Source organism: Mustela putorius, unplaced genomic scaffold (assembly GCF_011764305.1).
Source record: "Mustela putorius furo isolate JIRA1106 unplaced genomic scaffold, ASM1176430v1.1 tig00000242_pilon_pilon_pilon, whole genome shotgun sequence".
In the NCBI taxonomy this organism is placed as follows: domain Eukaryota; kingdom Metazoa; phylum Chordata; class Mammalia; order Carnivora; family Mustelidae; genus Mustela; species Mustela putorius.
The window spans coordinates 1,712,525-1,731,585 of NW_025421325.1; the positions used below are offsets into that span (position 1 = coordinate 1,712,525).

The 19,061-nt window shown below is 34.9% G+C and overlaps 1 protein-coding gene across 1 annotated transcript in view; it reads left to right on the plus strand.

Annotated features, from left to right (window-relative positions):
• Window positions 1-4,481, plus strand: part of TLL1 (tolloid like 1) — a 214,031-nt gene extending 209,550 nt beyond the window's left edge. The window contains exon 21 of the mRNA XM_004779539.3: window positions 1,090-4,481. Within this exon, the coding sequence (XP_004779596.1) occupies window positions 1,090-1,224 (135 nt within the window). The 3' untranslated portion in view covers window positions 1,225-4,481. The remainder of the gene's footprint in view (window positions 1-1,089) is intronic.
• Window positions 4,482-19,061: the final 14,580 nt, after the last annotated feature.

A 19,061-nucleotide genomic window follows, 5' to 3' on the forward strand; every position in this document is an offset into this window, starting at 1 on the left:
TTTTTACAAAAAAAAAGGTTGACCCGTATTATTTTCGCCTACTCTCCCTTAACCTTCTCCATCTCTAGTGAATTTTCTCAATAATATCACACAAGAGAGATGAATTTAGTAGGCATAAGTGCTTGTTCCTGTCCACATTCTTTTTTATTCACGTTCTTTTTGTGCAATAAATGTTTAAACATTTAAGACTCTAAAGGCAGTACATTTAAACACATACCTTTGACAATTTGGTAAGCTTCCTAAATTAAAGCATAAAGGACTTACGCACCCAGTTCAAATTGGCATTCCCCTTTCAACAAAGACACTTGCTGAGTGGCTTGTGTTACCACTGGTGTGTGGGCTCAGCCAACACTGCCACAACGCTGCTCCATTGCAGGGTGTCACTTGTGCATGGGACACAATGCCAGACGCAGGTCCGAGAGTGTCGCCGTGAAAAAAAGCAAAAGGAAAGTTTGAGATTTCCTTCATGCTTTTCTCCCCAGGACTCCCTACATAAATATCAAGGGGTCTTCTGAATTCATATTTTGTTCTGAAGACACTAGTCCCATTTTTTTGTCTACTGGTGTCTATTGCTTACATAATACTGAACTTGAATAATATTGAATTCCTCTCCAAATATCAGCTGAAATGAAAGAAAAAAGCTTTTTGGTATTTAGATTATTAAAGCAAGAAGGAATGGGTGATTTGGATTCTGGAAGTGGCTCTGCCTCAGAGTCCCTTCTGAAACAAATTCAATCTCTTTACCTTCTTTGAACCTTACTTTATTTACTTGTAAATCAGAGGAACTTGGATTAAAATTTTTGGGGAAAAACCCCACAAGTTCCAGAACTTGGAAACAGATTTATGTTCCTAGCCCAGCTACATCACTGCCTATGCTCTTGAGCATGTCATTTGCTTCTCTGAAACTCGTTTGCTCATCTGTAAAATGAAGAAGTCACTCATACCCACTTTTCCCAAGGTTGCTGGGAGGATTAAATCATATACCAAAAAAAAAAAAAAAAAAATCCCAAAGAAACATGAATTACACTGAAGAAAAAAAAGTGACTCATTCTGTTGTTTATTTGCCTGTTTGTTTGTTTTTGTCTTCAGCCACCAGAAGAGATCTATTCAATTGGGGATGCAGTTTTAATTCATTTTCACACTGATGACACAATCAACAAGAAAGGATTTCATATAAGATACAAAAGCATTAGATATCCAGATACTATGCATACCAAAAAATAACACCAAAACCTCCATCAAAATATAAAGGAATGTGCATAATGGAGAGAAGACGTATTTTTTTTTAAATGAAGATATTAGCACAAATGTTTTATATAATGAGTTTGACCAGAAGAAAACTGTAAGACCAGGATTATCTCTGTACTAAAAGAGAAGTTTCAAGCCAACTCTGATCAGCATTGCCAAGATACTGGATTTCCATGCTTGATGGTATAAATATAAATAAAGCTGATGAGAGGACATCATGTAACTTCAAGGAAGACTCCGGAAGCTTTTGTTCACAGTTGACATAGATGTCTTGCAATTTAGACAGTTTGATTCGGGATCTGTGACCTTGAAGAGTGTTTCTTTTTGACAATTTTTCAAGATTTGGGAGAAATAAAATGGTCTTGCAGGTCATAAACTGAGAAACTCTCTTCTTGTATCTTGGGATGAACGCTTTGGCTTTGTATCTTGGATACAGATCCAAATGGGATGTTGCGAAATGGGGGTCTGGGGGGCGGTTTGTCCTTTAAATGTGGGCTTGTCCAGAAGTTTGGAAACTGGAATATTTCAGCTTCATTATTTTCACTTGCAGGCCAGATTCACCTCTTTGAGACACAAATGACCTTGAGACCACTTCATTTTACTGACGTTTTGACAAGTTGGAAATGCCAATAGTGTCTATTACTGCAGTTAAACTCTAGGCATCATTTATTTAAGTGCTGGAAAATGCCCAGTTAATTGGTAAACTCAAGTTCTTTCAGTGAAAGTGCTGCCTTTTCACACCAAATTTAAGAAGCGTTGTGATGTCTTGGGAACTTCAGGAGAGAATTCCCAACAGGTGTGAACAGAATTCTTCAAAGTGACTGCCTGGATAGTCCATTCTCAAGTCACCAGTGCTGCTATTGTCTTTTCTGTTGTTGTTGATCTGTTGTGGTTGTTATTGCTGATGTTGTCATAGTTAATTTTGTATTTAAAAAAAAAAATGAAATGAAGTGGAAGTAGGCTGTGTAGTCATTGAAAGGTCTCTCTCTCTTCTTCTTCTTCTTCTTTTTTTTTTTCTCTCTCTTCTTGGGATTCAGTTAAAAAAAAAGGAATGTTGGAAAAGAGGATCTGTTTCTGAAAGACTTTATATGGTGCTATTCCATAAATGTTTTTTTTAAACAAGTTTTTGACCTTTGAGCCAACCACCTGTAGACTATGAATGTCTCCCTATGTCTGTCTTGTGGCATTTGAAGACTAAAGACTTGTTAAATGTATCAAGAGTATATCATTGCAAGGGCAGCACTTGTCCTGTGGAACAATTACTTATAATGCCTTAGAATTCTTGCACATGATCAAACAGAGCCTCCTAGGAGACACACTTTTTGAAAGGTTGAACAAAATAACTTATGTTAATTAGCAGCTCTGTGAGGAAAATCCATTTCCACAACTTAGAACATTGGGTATAAATATGGTGACTTGCTTTTGTTCTGCTTTAAAGCCATGTGTGTTTTTAATATTGTGTATGTATACGTGAGGTTGTCTGAGTGAGTGAAGCTACAAGAAGATGAAAAGTAGTGGGTGGTGGAAAAGTTAAAATTTATGTGCCAAGTTCTACTAGAATCCTGTCTGAAGTAGCACCTTTCTTTGGAGGTTTCATGGACAAATAATGGGAACTTCTAATTATTATTAACGCCATTAAAAAAAAAAAAGGCTTTTTCTTTTACAGAAGCTCTATTTTGATATGTTTTAATGTTGATGTTGATTGGTATATGAAGTAGATTTGTTTCTGTTACCTGTCCATGAACATTTGACATTTAGTAAAATTGGGTATTTTTCTTCATTTTTACAAAATTAAACTATACACACAGGCGTAGCTTATTCATTTTTTGTCATTGCTGCCCTGAAAAATATTTCTTGCATATGAATTATAATATGTAAATACATTTTTAAATCCAGTCTTTTGATCTTACTGAATGATACTTTGGGAGTGTGTAACTATTGCCTGCAATATAATGAGCTTTTTAGTGGAGCTGACTTATTCCAGTAACTTCTATATTTTTTCACTTATCTTCAATTAGCCAAATATATCAGCAATGGGAAAGAGAGGGAAAAATACCATTAACATCTAGTGTATTACTCCATGCCTAGCCCAGTACTCGGCACAGGACACAGGCTTTTTAAAAAACTTTATGCTACCCTTTGAGAATTGTGGTGGTGTTCTTATTTTGTAGTTCAGGAATGGAGGCTCATAGGAGGTATGTAATGTTCCCAGGGTCACCGTGTAAATGTTGAAACCGTGTAGATGTTGAAACACAGCTTGTCTTATATAAAAATCTGTGCTTGTTCTACAAAATGTAGTGGAATCAATCTTGACATATATAAATAGTAGACATGTTTTTATGATGAAACCTTTCCACATAAAGTAAATTTTAGGGGTGAATTACAGTAAAACCTTCAGGATAAAATATATTGTTCTTTTCAGGAACAGCATGTGAATTCGAATATCAACTGTAGATATCTTTAAGAACCACAGTTAGTGCTAGAGAATTAAAACAAAACAAAACATCTACTCTGTAGCTCAGAGTTAGTAGCAACGGATGGACCTTTTGTTAAAATAAATACATTAAATTATTTTATCTGGTGTGGTAGGGGAAATGTAGTGTTCTACTCTAAGAAGCATTCTGGATATTACAATTGACATCTTATTAGGTCAAAACGAGCTGCATTCAACACAACCAAGAATGAAAGTGAAAAGATATTTAGAAGGCATATATAGAGATGTTGCAACTTCAGGTCTTCAATGTGAACATTAATTTTTATTGTATCTTATGTCAGATATCAATCTGCCACATATTATTTTTATATTCGATTTTGGCATAAATGTGTTGTTAATGCAAGTACAAACAGCTTTGTTGTTATTTTGTTAATACTTGTTAGTTACTGTTTTAAGCATTTTATTAAATTAATTTTGTAAATTATTTTCAACCTTACATCAGTATATTGGTTGTGCTCTCTATTTGCCAAAGCTCTAACTCCTATACAATCATTATTATACACAGAAAAAAACTGCTCCTACTTACTATGATTTTATTAAATTATTTTTCAAGTCAATTTTGAATATTAATGTACTTTATTAATGAGATCATGACTTAGCATAATTTCACACAACATTTAAAAAATGTGTATGAGAAACATCAGTAGTATTTCCAAAGTCTCCAAATGTCCCCTTCCTGTATTGGCTGGATTTTTGCTATGTAAGACTAATTTTAATATATCATAGTATCAGATTCAAATTCTGCCCAATGTTGTTTTTAAATTTCTTAGTCTCTTTTATTTGGTTTCTATTGCTACTGTATTTTTGATAGTAAGCCTCAAATATTAAATTTTCTCTCCCATAGAGAAAATCTCTAAAAGCATCTAATGACTAATTATTCTTCTTCTTCACAAAGGCAAATATTACTTTTTAAAAGTAAACTATAGCTATGTGTGGCATTTAAAAATAACTTAAAACAGTTATCAAAATGTTTGGAAATTTAGTGACAATGGGAATAAAACTTGCTTTTTGGAAAAACTTTTGTGAAATCTGGCATGGGAGGAAGAAAACAGGAAAAATAATTACCTTCTAAAGATTTATAACTTGAAGTAATGCCTTCTATTTTATAAGAAAAATTATGTGAAATGAGCATATCATAAAGAAAACAAAAAGCTGTCTGTGAGTGAGTGAAAGCTTTTTATGCTTCAGTGCACAGTAAATGGTCACCAATGAGCACTTAGCTGTTGATCTTTAGTGTTATTGTCATAAAATTAAGAGATGTTGCCATTAGCTTAAGAAATAATTGACGCAATAGATGGGTCTAATATATTGTGAGATACTGTTATTATTCTCCAAACTTTCTGTTGACAGCAGCTTGTTTCATTGTCCAGCCACAACCCGCCCTCCTTTCAGCCCCACACTGGTGTAATCAGGCTGCAGGCAGGCTTGCCTCATGACTCTCGTCAATGCTGGTGCAGAGACGATGCAGAATGATCCACAAAGATTATAGGGCCCTGAGTACATCTCACTACGTACAGCTTACCTCTCAACCAATATTTTAAATAAAACAATTAAAGCTGTAAAATCAACTTCTAACTTGAGAAAACTTGAAATGGAAACATACCTGGGTGAAAGCAGGTGAAGACAGAAGAGTTAAGAAGCCAACATGTGGCTCAAGACATGTGGACAAAAGGTCCTGGTACCTGGTCTTGCCTTAGCTGCCAGGGTGGAAGTGCCGAGTAATGAAATTACTTGTTATTACCGTTATCTCTATGTGAATACAAGTTACTAGCTTCACCAGTCCCACTGCTCTTACTGTGCTCTACCTATGTTGTTTGTGTAGCTGAGAAACCAGTTATATATCATTTTATTTTTGCCCAACTTATTTTGTCAAGTTTTCTGGCATATTTGCATCTGAAATAAAAAGAGCAAATAAGATTATTCAAAGCAACTTACAAGACTATAAACGTGCTCAATGGTTCAGTGTATTTTACAAATTACACTTAAAAAACCAGATCCAATGGTGCCTCTTCTATTAAATATTATAAGGTGATTATATTAGTCATAATATTTAACCATGTGACAAATCTAAGAACTGATTTATTTCATATCTGTCAAAAGCTCAATTAGAAATTTATTTTTTAAGATTTTATTTATTTATTTGGAAAAGACAGAAGGATCACAAGTAGGCAGAGAGGCAGGCAGAGAGAGAGGGGCAAGCAGGCTCCTTGCTGAGCAGAGAGCCCGATGTGGGGCTCAATCCCAGGACTCTGAGATCATGACCTGAGCCAAAGGCAGAGGCTCAACCCACTGAGCCACACGGGTACCCCATAGGAATATTTTTAAAAGAGAAACTATTAGAAATTTAGTTAAAAATGATAATTTTCAATCAAAATGCGGAAGTGCCTATATATTCCCTCATGATATTTTTATGTCAGAATCAGTGACTCACAGAAATGACAGCTAAATGTCAAAATAATGGTGATAAGGTTGAAGTCAGAAGGAGGGGTTTATTTCAAGGAATGCCATTAAATTATTTAAACAGGCTGATTGCCAGAAGAGACAAATAAAGTGAAAGGATTATGGATAGTAAAGCGTAGGTATGTAAAGCTACCGTAAAAAAAATATTTAGTGAACATTCGTTAGGAAGCTATAATTAAAAATTAAAGTGAATTACAAGAAAATTTTCTACAAGAATCCAATAAATTTGTTAAGGTCCTTTATATGCCACCGAATGTCTATTATTGGTGTTTGAATTCCCTGGGAATGAAAGGTTCTCATGATAAGTTTTGTCATTTTCAAGCCAAAGACATATGACAACCATGAAGTTTATTCACTCATTTACTTCATGTATTTCTTCCATAAATAGCTGTTTAATTCCTTTGAATATTCTCAGCATAATGCTAAATACTAAAAACTTAATGAAGCATTGGAAAAGAAAAAAAAATCACAATTTTTGCTTCTGTGAGGGTTAAATTCTAGCTGAAGAGATAAACATTAATTAAAAGCAATCACAAAGTGTCAAATGCATTTGTATTTTATAGCCATTCTGGGGACATTATTCCAAATAGCCTGGTTTGCATTTTGAAACCAACATTGACATGTATCCTTTCTTTATCCTTGGTTTTCTACTATCTTCCTTTCATTGTGCTTTTTAAAATTTCAGTTGTTCTCTAAAATTAACTTTTTTTTTTTGCATCAGTTACTCACTTGTTTTGTTTTGTTTTGGTTTGGTTTTTTTTGCATCAAACACTCCCAAGTATTTTTAACTTGTAAATCATTCATTCTTAAGATGGACAATGGGGGTGACATGGCATATCAAAATTCTGATGTTTATTCATGTAATTAACAGAACTAAACAGTACAACTTACAAAAATCACTACTGGTGACCAGCATCCATAGTGTTTGATAAATTCTAATTTTTATTATGATATACATTAAGATTCTTGAAACCCCAAACCTCTAATCAATGCTGGCTTAACTGGTGGGAAAGGGATGTTTTGCGATTGCAGTATGACTTGTGGGACAGGGAAGTGCCTCCCTGACTCACTATTTGCTTCCCTCTCCAAGTTAAGATCTATGTTTTAATTGTTGGTGAAGTCCCTGGGATACTCAGACCTCTCAAGATCGTACTCATATATAAAGCATTCTAGGGACATAAACTTGCAATGTGGCCCTACAGATAATGCTTCATTGAATGCGATGTGATATCACAATTAAAAAAAATTATAAAATGTTTAGGAAAGAGTAATCCAAAATAATAAGTAATATAATTAGACTTTAGAACATTTGATACGAGAATTATCATATGTAGAGTAAAATGATTTAAAAAAAGAAAAGAGAAAATATGTGGAAAATGTATAGACTCTATCAAAATATTGAGTTTTTTTTTAGAAAGAATAAGTTGAATTTGTAGAAACAAAAAATACAGTAATAGAAATGTAAAATTTATTAGGTACAACTGCCAATAATAATTTATAAACTGGGAGATTTCAGTTGAGAGACAAAGAGATGAGAAAATATATTTAGAGATACGCAATAGAATGTGTATATTCTTCTCTCTCTCTCTCTCTCTCTCTCTCTCTATATATATATATATATATAAGGAGTTTAAAATGTGAATATAGAGGGTGGAGGAAAGTAAAATATTGGAGAGATAATATCTAAAATGCCTCAGAACTTTTGGAAGATGTGTATCTTCACATTCAGTAAGGTCCTAAACAAAATAAATAAAAGGAAAATTAAACCCAGCCACAGAACACTGAAATTGAATAACAGAAAGTTAAAGGAAAACATCTTAAAAATAACCAAAGAAAAGATTACGAGAAGGAATTACTTTCAGAAATACAGGGTATATATTTTAAAATAAAGTCTTCAAGATATTAATAGTAAATAATTGTTGATCTAAATTTTTGTACTGTTGAACTACTAGTTACAGATGGGAATTAAATTAAGTCAATTTCAGATTAGTGAAAACAAAGAGTTTACCACTAATAGACAATCGTTAAAGGGAGTTTCTTCTAAAAGAAAAATGAAAACAGGAGTGAGTGATACACAAGAAAGAATAATGATCAAAATAATTGGTAATTACATATCAATTTAAAAGATATTAATACTATAAAAATAGTAATGACTAATTTGAAGAGGAAATGGAATTAATAATGAGAAAATATTATGTAGAATTAAAGAGGAATCTTTGGGTTGAAGGGTTCTAAGTTCTTCATAGTGTTTGAGAGATTAATTTCATACTTTGTCAAATGCCTAGTAAAATTATAAGCATAACTGAAAGAATAGAAACAGGATAAATAACTTTTAACTGACAGGGAAAAGTAATTTTAAAATAGTAATATTAAGGATAGCATAAAGGATGGGGGAAATCACAGAAAAAGTAAGATGGAAAGTATAAATTAAGATGATCAAAACAATACGTAAATTTTAAAATTTAAAACATATATCTATCTGACAGGTATCTTCCTGTTTTCCTCTAGTAAGGCATCTAGTGCTTTGCCATGACAGAGCTTAACATGAGGCTAGCAAAGGACAAATATGCAAAGGTACCAGCTCCACTTGCCACAGCGGGCAATGAAAAAACATATTTTGAATTGAAAGACAATAAATTGACAACTGTAATGTATAAAATGATATGATATTAAGAATATGAGAGTATATGATATATAACATATTTTGTGATCTTTCAGATATTTAAATTTACAACTGTAAGAATTATTTAACTAAATTTTTAAAATGAAGTTTCTATATGCCATTATACAAAATTATACAAATGATATTTTTAGGTTATGCAAAATAGATTGTACAAAAAAAGACTATACAAAGAATATAGATTATACAAAAACATTTTACAAATTATACAAAAAAAATTCTCAACTTGAAGTGATAATTTCCTCATTTTCTTATTTCTCCTTTCCCCCTCTAGCTCCTCCTGGAGATCAACATAAATTAATCTATTATTTAAAAAAACATGCTTTCAGAGAATTCTTAAATAAGATATCATAATTAATGTATATCTATGTTGACTTTTAATTCAGATTCAGCATTTTTAGAGTGCACAATAGCTTGTGAAATAAATATTGTTCTAATTTCACAGATGGGAAACTTGAATATAAAATAAATTAAATAACTTTTCCAAGATCACATTGTGCCTATGATAAGAAAATATATCTGAAAAGAAGTTGATATACACATTACATTTTAAATTTTAAAAAGTAATCATAATTTAGATTTTTGTTTCAACATTTGTCATTTCAAATACTAATATAGACAAAACTAAGTCTACCTTAAAAAAAGAAAAGCTACTAACTTTCCCATGAAATAAATGATTTATTCCACTTGATTAAATTTTATTGACTTCTATTCAGAGTTATGATGGAATAGGTTCATGCAAACTAATATATTCTATCAATAACATATAGAAAAGTAGGGTTTATTCAGCTTTATTGATAAATAAAATTGACAAAATTGTAGGATATTTTGAATGTACAATGTGATGTTTTGATATATGTATACGTTATGCAAGAGATTCCCCTCATTGAATTATCACATTCATCACTTCACATATTTATTTTTGTGTGTGTGAGAGAACATTTAAGTTCTACTCCTTAGTAAATTTAATCATATACTGCAGTGTTATAGAATATAGTCACCATGCTATACATTAAATTCTCAGAACTTGTTTATCTTAAGACTTAAAATTTGTAAATTTTTATCAACTTCTCCCTATTTCTTTCTCCTGACAATTGTTCTTTTTTTCTGTTTCTATAGGTTCAATTTTTTTTATGCCACATATAAGTCATACTATGCATTTGAAGTTATTATCAGCTTAAAATGCTGTTATAAATATAAGATGTTTTACATAAACCTCATGCTAACCCCAAAACAAAAGGCTTCAGTAGATATACAAAAGATGAGAAAGAAATCAAAGTGTACTACTATAGAAAATTATCAAATAACAAAAAAAAAGAACGTAAGAGAGGAAGAAAGGACAAAAGAGATTACAAAGCAACTAGGGAACAATGAACAAAATGAATAGTAAGTAGATGCTTATAAATAATTACTTTATATATAAATGGACTATATTCCCCAATCAAAATATATACAGTGGCTGAATGGATTTAAAAGCAAGACCCAACTGTATCTTGCTTACAAGAGACTCACTTCAGCTTTAAGGATACACACTGACTGAAAGTGAAGGGAGGAAAAAAGATATACATGGGAACCAAAGGAAAGCAGGTGTACCTATACTTATAACAGACAAAATGGACTTTAAGCCAAAGACTGTCAAAAGAGATAAAGAAGGTCATTATATAATGATAAAGGGGTCAATTCATCAAGAGGATATAATGATTACAAATGTTTGTGTACCAATATATGAGGATCAAAGTATGTAAAACAAATATTAACAGATCAGAAGGCATAAATAGACAGGAATACAATAACAGCAGGGAATGTGATACCCCACTTTCAACAAAGGGCAGCTCATCCAGCTATAAAATCAGTAAGGAAACACTGGACTTAAATTTCATGTTAAACTAGAGGGATATAACAGAAATGTATAGAACATTTCATTCAACAGTGGTAGATTATACATTCTTCACAAGCACACATGGAACATCACGTCAGGCCACAAACCAACTCTTAATAAATCTAAGAAGATTGAAATCATATGAAGCATCTTTTCTGATCACAGTGGTACTAAACTAGAAATAAATTATGAGAGAAAACTGGAAAATTAATAATTGTAGTGATTAAACAACATGCTCTTGAATAATCAATGGGTCAAAGAAGAAATCAAGAGAAATAAAAAAAATATGATGGGAAAATGAAAAATGGAATCACAACAACACAGCTTAAGGGATGCAGCAAAAGCAGGTCTAAGAGGGAAGTTTATAGTGATAAATACCTACATTAAGAAAAAAGAGAACTCTCAAATAAGCCAACCTAATTTTACAACTCAAGAAACTAGTGAAAGAAAAAAAATTAAGCCCAGAATCATCATAGAAAGAAAATAACAAAGACTGGAGAGGAAATAAATGAAAGAAACTAAAATGACAATAGAAAAGACCAATGAAACTAAAAGCTGTTTTTGTTTGTTTGTTTGTTTGTTTTGTTTTTTACTTTTAAGATAAAACAGACAAACCTTTGTAAAACGTACTAAGAAAAGAGAGGACTCATGTAAGTAAAAACATAAATGAAAAAGGGGGTATTAGAACTGATAACCACACAAGTATAAAGATCATAAAAGAGTTCTAGAAATAATTATATGCCAAAAAATTGGGCAACCTAGAAATGGATAAATTCCTTGGAATATATAATCTACTGAATCAAGAAGACTGAGCTTGAAGGAATTTCTGTTCTGAACAGACAGATGATTAGTTGGGAGATTAAATTTATAATCCCAAACCTTCCATGGACATCTGGGGAGCCTGCAGAATCCCAACCACAGCCAAGTTTGGTCTTGCTGGGCCTAGTCTGGGCTCCAGCCCTGACATCTACCCTGAGGCTGGCTGCGGGTCTGGCAGGCTATCCACAGTTAAGGGAGCCAGTGCTCACTGCCCTCCTTGTACTCCTATTGCAGGAAGACGCAGGTGGAGAGGGCACCCATAAAACCATTCATCCCACATGTGCAAGGACTGGGATTGAAAACTACAGCGTCCTTGGAGATAAGCTGGGGATGACATGTGGGCCATGGAGATGTCAAAAAAGCAGGGAAAAACAAGGAGAAGAAATAGAATTGTGGCACCAACCTGTATGTGTTGAACATCTCTAATGAGAATGTAACTCACTGGAATTTGGATTCAGAAGTAGCTCTTCCTGAAAATTAAAAACCTCCTACCCAGAAGAGATACTGCAGAACCACCTGGAAATTCCATCTCCAAATGGAACTTAATTTGTCAGAGCATGCTTATAGAAGAACACAGAATGGGAAACAAAGGATATTTCGGCTCTGGAGTTATCCTTTAATGAAGGAACTATCATGGAGCATAGAGATTTCAGAAAATCATCAGTGGAAACTGGTAATCAATAATCCCGTAAGTATTTTCACTCTGAGCCACTCACTAACAAATGCTTCAGTTGATAAGCAAGGTGATTCTTACCCAGGACTGCAAATTCATTAGGTGTCTGTTGGCCCCATGCTGGTGGACACTTTTTTGAGGACAAGTAATGAGCTTCATATTAATTCATGTTCAACTGTGGAAAACGACAACAGTGTTGAAACTTTAAATGCTCCAAATTAGAATTTGACATGTGGATACAGCAGTGTGGAAGAAAAAGGGATCAAAGTGATTCATATGAAAATAAAAAAGCAAGTATACTTTACTCAGATATTTTTAAAAGATGGACCTGAACTTAAAGCCAAAAACAATAGAGAAGGTTGAAGAATCTTTCCACAACCTGATTTTCCTTCCTCCTCATTTTGATACTCTGGACTTACACAAATTAGTCCTCTCAAAGTTGGAAAATTGAAAAGCAAAGAATAACAGCAGGGAATTTTCTGGAACATCCTTCTGGATGTTTATTGAACAATTGATTATTCACTTATTGGAAATGAAAAGAATACAATGTATAACAATACAAAAAGAGAGGCCAAGAAAGCAAACTAACTTTTGTGCTTCAGTAGTTACTGAACAACATTCTCCCTTCAAAGCTATACCCAAAATGAGATGGCCAAAACTTTTTTTTTTTAAAGATTTTATTTATTTATTTGACAGAGATCACAAGTAGGCAGAGAGGCAGGCAGAGAGAGAAGGGGAAGCAGACCCCCGTTGAGCAGAGAGCCCGATGCCGATGCCAGGCTCGATCCCAGGACAAAGGCAGAGGCTTTAACCCACTGAGCCACCCAGGCGCCTCGGACTCTGAGTCTTTAGACAACGTGTGTAGATAAAGATCAAGAAGAAAGAAAAAAAATAATGTTTCTTGCAACCTTGAACAAAATTCTTCCATGTGTAACTGGAACGAGTTGGCAAATATAGATGAAATTCTAGATGATGATAATCATCTAGGGATGATGAACCCTAAAAGTTCATCCATCACAAAATGATAGATTGCAACTTATTATGACTATTAAGAATACCAAAAGCTCCATTTGAAATCCATGACAAGAACTCTCAACCAAGGCTGTTACTACCCAAACAACTGATTAAAATGGTTTTAACAAGATGTTCACCAATGGGTCTCCAATATCAGCTTCTCCTATATCTCTGTCTTTTCCTGATAAGTAAAGGGAAGAAATTTAGGCACCAAGGACAAAAACAAAAAGAAAACCAAAACAAAAATAAACCCAAAACCACACACACACACGCACCCACAAACCAAAACCCAAAAATAAAACCACACACAAACACAAAACTTTACTAAAAGGACATTGTATTGAATAGACTATTCTAAATTCAGAAATTAAACTGTTTATCACCTTAGTTTATAGCTAAAGATAAGTGCACACCTGCTGACCAAAAATAGCACTTTCATACATCTCAGTGTAAGAAAATCTATTTTTCCAGGAAGTCCAACAAAAATACAGGTAATCATTCTGAGATACAGGTATTAAACATGTGCGCATACATGCACACACAAAAAGAATTACTTGATGTGATATGGAGTGTAACTTACGAAAATCATGGCTGAGATGTCTATATATAAATCCATGAACATCCATACTGTCATACTTGACAATCTTTTGCATTTTACATTTCAAAGAAATATTTCACTAAAAAATTATTCTATTCAAAAGATTGTTCTGTTGTTGTGATTGTTTTCCAGTATAAATTCATCATCAATAAATGGTATAAATGACTTAAAAAAAAAATCTCCCAACAAGACAAGTTCAGAATTAGATGCGTTCCTGGTGAATTCTACCTAACATTTAAAAAAGAACTAATTCCAATTCTTCTCAAACTCTTCCAAAAAAAAAAAAAAAAAGAGGGAACATTTCCAAACTCATTTTATGGGGCGGGGAGGGAAGGACCAAAAAGACTCTTAAATATAGAGTGCAAACAGATAGTTTCCAGATGGGTGAGAGATGGCTGAAACAGGTAAAGGGGATTAAAAAGTGCACTTGTCATGATGAGCACTATGTATAGAATTGTTGGATTACTCGATTATACATCTAAAATTAATATAACACTGTATGTTTAGTATACTGGAAATAAAACAACAAGCAACAATAATAACAAAAAAAAAAAACCTTCATTCTATGATCCCAGTATTACTCTGATACCAAAGCCAGACAACGATACTATGAGGAAAAAAATTACAGGCCAATATCGCTGATGAACAGAGATGCAAAAATCCTCAACAAAATATTACCAAACAAAATGAAACAATACATTACAGGATCACACACAGTGATCAAGGAGGATTTGTTCCAGAATGCCAGGCTAGTTCAACACCTGAAAATCAATAAATACAATTCAGCGTATTAACAAAATGAAGGATAAAAATCATATAACCATCTGAATAGATGCAGAAAAGATATTTGACAAAATTGAACATTTATTCATGATAAAAACTCTTCAGAGACTGGCTACAAAGAAAAAATACCTCTACCTATGTCAAGTCCACAGCTAAAATTAGACTCAATGGTGAAACACTGAAAACTTTCCTCTAAGATCAGGAACAAGATAAGGATACCCACTCTTGCCATTTACATTCAACATAGTATGGACGTCTTAGCCAGGGCAATTAGGCAAAAAATGAAATAAAAGGCATTCACATCAGGAAGGAAGAAGTAAAATTGTTATTATTTGCAGATAACATGATATTACATACAGACTAACTAAAGACTGCACCAAAAAACTATTAGAACTAATAAACAATTTCAGTAAAGTTGCAGGATACAAAATCAATTTACAAAAATAAGTTGTGTTTCTATACACCAATAGTACAAGATCAGAAAGAGAATTTAAGAAAAAATTACCATCGGGACGCCTGGGTGGCTCAGTTGGTTAAGCAGATGCCTTCAGCTCAGGTCATGATCCTGGCATCCTGGGATTGAGTCCCACATCGGGCTCCATGCTCGGCAGGGAGCCTGCTTCTCCCTCTGCCTCTGCCTGCCATTCTGTCTGCCTGTGCTCGCTCTCTCCCCCTCTCTCTCTCTGATAAATAAATAAAATCTTTGAACAAAAATAAATAAATAAATAAATACATACATACATAAATAAATAAAAACAATTGGGGCGACTGCCTGGCTTGTCTTTAAGCATCTGCCTTTGGCTCAGCAAGGCTATACTCGGCTTAGGTCATCGTCCTGGGGTCCTGGGATCCAGCCCCACGTTGGGCTCCCTGCTCAGCGGGAAGCTTGCTTCTCCCTCCCCACACCCCCTTTGTGTTCCCTCTCTCATTATGTCTCTTTCTGTCAAATAAATCAATTAAATCTTAAAAAAAAAAAAGAGGGGGAGGAGTCAAGATGGCGGAGAAGTAGCAGGCTGAGACTACTTCAGCTAGCCAGAGATCAGCTAGATAGCTTATCTAAAGATTGCAAACACCTGAAAAATCCATCGGCAGATCGAAGAGAAGAAGAACAGCAATTCTGAAACAGAAAAACAACCACTTTCTGAAAGGTAGGACCGGCGGAGAAGTGTATCCAAAGCGACGGGAAGATAGACCCCGGGGGGAGGGGCTGGCGCCCGGCAAGTGGCGGAGCAACGGAGCACAAAATCAGGACTTTTAAAAGTCTGTTCCACTGAGGGACATCGCTCCAGAGGCTAAACCGGGGCGAAGCCCATGCGGGGTCAGCGTGGCCTCAGGTCCCGCAGGGTCACAGAAGGTTCAGGGGTGTCTGAGTGTCGCAGAGCTTGCGGGTATTGGAACGGGAAAGCCGGCTACAGAGACAGAGCCACAGTAAGATCACAGCTTGGTGTTACCTTGAACCGGTCGCAGGCTCGGTGAGCTCGGAGCGCGGCCGGAGGTCAGGCAGACGGGAGTAACTGGGCGCTGTTCTCTGAGGGCGCACTGAGGAGTGGGGCCCTGGACTCTCGGCTCCTCCGGGCCAGAGACCAGGAGGCCGCCATTTGTATTCCCGTCCTCCAGAACTCTACGGAAAGCGCTCAGGGAACAAAAGCTCCTGAAAGCAAACCTGAGCGGATTACTCACCCTGGCCCCTGCTAAGGGCGGTACAATTCCGCCTGGGGCAAAGACACTTGAGAAACACTATAACAGGCCCCTCCCCCAGAAAATCAACAAGAAATCCAGCCGATACCAAGTTCACCTACCAAGGAGTGCGGTTTCAATACCAAGGAGAGCAGCAGAATTCCAGAGGAGGAGAAAGCAAAGCATGGAACTCATGGCTTTTTCCCTGTGATTTTTTTTAGTCTTGCAGTTAATTTAATTTTTTTCTTTTTCATTTTTTGTTTTTTTTCTTGCCTTCTGGTAAAATTTTTTTTTAACTTTTACCTTTTTCTTTTTTAATGTTTTTTAACCAGTTTATCTAATATATATATATTTTTTCTTTTTTATATTTTTCTAATTTGTTTTCTTTTTTTTAATTCTTTTCTTTTTTTTTTCTTTTTTCTTTTTTCCTTTTTGAACCTCTTTTTATCCCCTTTCTTCCCCCTCACGATTTGGGATCTCTTCTAATTTGGTTAAAGCATATTTTCCTGGGGTTGTTGCCACCCTTTTAGTATTTTACTTGCTCCTTCATATACTCTTATCTGGACAAAATGACAAGAAGGAAAAATTCAATACAAAAAAAAGAACAAGAGGCAGTACCGAAGGCTAGGGACCTAATCAATACAGACATTGGTAATATGTCAGATCTAGAGTTCAGAATGACAATTCTCAAGGTTCTAGCCGGGCTCGAAAAAAGCATGGAAGATATGAGAGAAACCCTCTCGAGAGATATAAAAGCCCTTTCTGGAGAAATAAAAGAACTAAAATCTAACCAAGTTGAAATCAAAAAAGCTATTAATGAGGTGCAATAAAAAATGGAGGCTTTCACTGCTAGGATAAATGAGGCAGAAGAAAGAATTAGTGATATAGAAGACCAAATGACAGAGAATAAAGAAGCTGAGCAAAAGAGGGACAAACAGCTACTGGACCACGAGGGGAGAATTCGAGAGATAAGTGACACCATAAGAAGAAACAACATTAGAATAATTGGGATTACAGAAGAAGAAGAAAGAGAGAGGGGAGCAGAAGGTATACTGGAGAGAATTATTGGGGAGAATTTCCCCAATATGGCAAAGGGAACGAGCATCAAAATTCAGGAAGTTCAGAGAACGCCCCTCAAAATCAATAAGAATAGGCCCACAACCCGTCACCTAATAGTAAAATTTACAAGTCTCAGTGACAAAGAGAAAATCCTGAAAGCAGCCCAGGAAAAGAAGTCTGTAACATACAATGGTAAAAATATTAGATTGGCAGCTGACTTATCCACAGAGACCTGGCAGGCCAGAAAGAGCTGGCATGATATTTTCAGAGCACTAAACGAGAAAAACATGCAGCCAAGAATACTATATCCAGCCAGGCTACCATTGAAAATAGAAGGAGAGATTAAAAGCTTCCTGGACAAACAAAAACCTAAAGAATTTGCAAACACCAAACAAGCTCTACAGGAAATATTGAAAGGGGTCCTCTAAGCAAAGAGAGAGCCTACAAGTGGTAGATCAGAAAGGAACAGAGACCATATACAGTAACAGTCACCTTACAGGCAATACAATGGCACTAAATTCATATCTCTCAATAGTTACCCTGAATGTGAATGGGCTAAATGCCCCCGTCAAAAGACACAGGGTATCAGAATGGATTAAAAAAGAAAACCCATCTATATGTTGCCTCCAAGAAACTCATTTTAAGCCCGAAGACACCTCCAGATTTAAAGTGAGGGGGTGGAAAAGAATTTACCATGCTAATGGACATCAGAAGAAAGCAGGAGTGGCAATCTTTATATCAGATCAATTAGATTTTAAGCCAAAGACTATAATAAGAGATGAGGAAGGACACTATATCATACTCAAAGGGTCTGTCCAACAAGAAGATTTAACAATTTTAAATATCTATGCCTCCAACGTGGGAGCAGCCAACTATATAAACCAATTAATAACAAAATCAAAGAAACACATAAACAATAATACAATAATAGTAGGGGACTTTAACACTCCCCTACACTGAAATGGACAGATCATCCAAGCAAAAGATCAGCAAGGAAATAAAGGCCTTAAAGGACACACTGGACCAGATGGACATCACAGATATATTCAGAACATTTCATCCCAAAGCAACAGAATACACATTCTTCTCTAGTGCACATGGAACATTCTCCAGAATAGATCATATCCTCGGTCCTAAATCAGAACTCAACTGGTATCAAAAGATTGGGATCATTCCCTGCATATTTTCAGACCACAATGCTCTAAAGCTAGAACTCAACCACAAAAGGAAGTTTGGAAAGAACCCAAATACATGGAGACTAAACAGCTTCCTTCTAAAGAATGAATGGGTCAACCGGGAAATTAAAGAAGAATTGAAAAAAATCATGGAAACAAATGATAATGAAAATACAACGGTTCAAAATCTGTGGGACACAACAAAGGCAGTCCTGAGAGGAATATATATAGCCAAAGGGATATTGAAAAAGAAAGCCAACGTTGGTGGCATCACAATTCCGGACTTTAAGCTCTATTACAAAGCTGTCATCATCAAGACAGCATGGTACTGGCACAAAAACAGACATATAGATCAATAGAACATAATAGAGAGCCCAGAAATAGACCCTCAACTCTATGGTCAACCAATCTTCGACAAAGCAGGAAAGAATGTCCAATGGAAAAAAGACAGCCTCTTCAATAAATGGTGTTGGGAAAATTGGACAGCCACATGCAGAAAAAT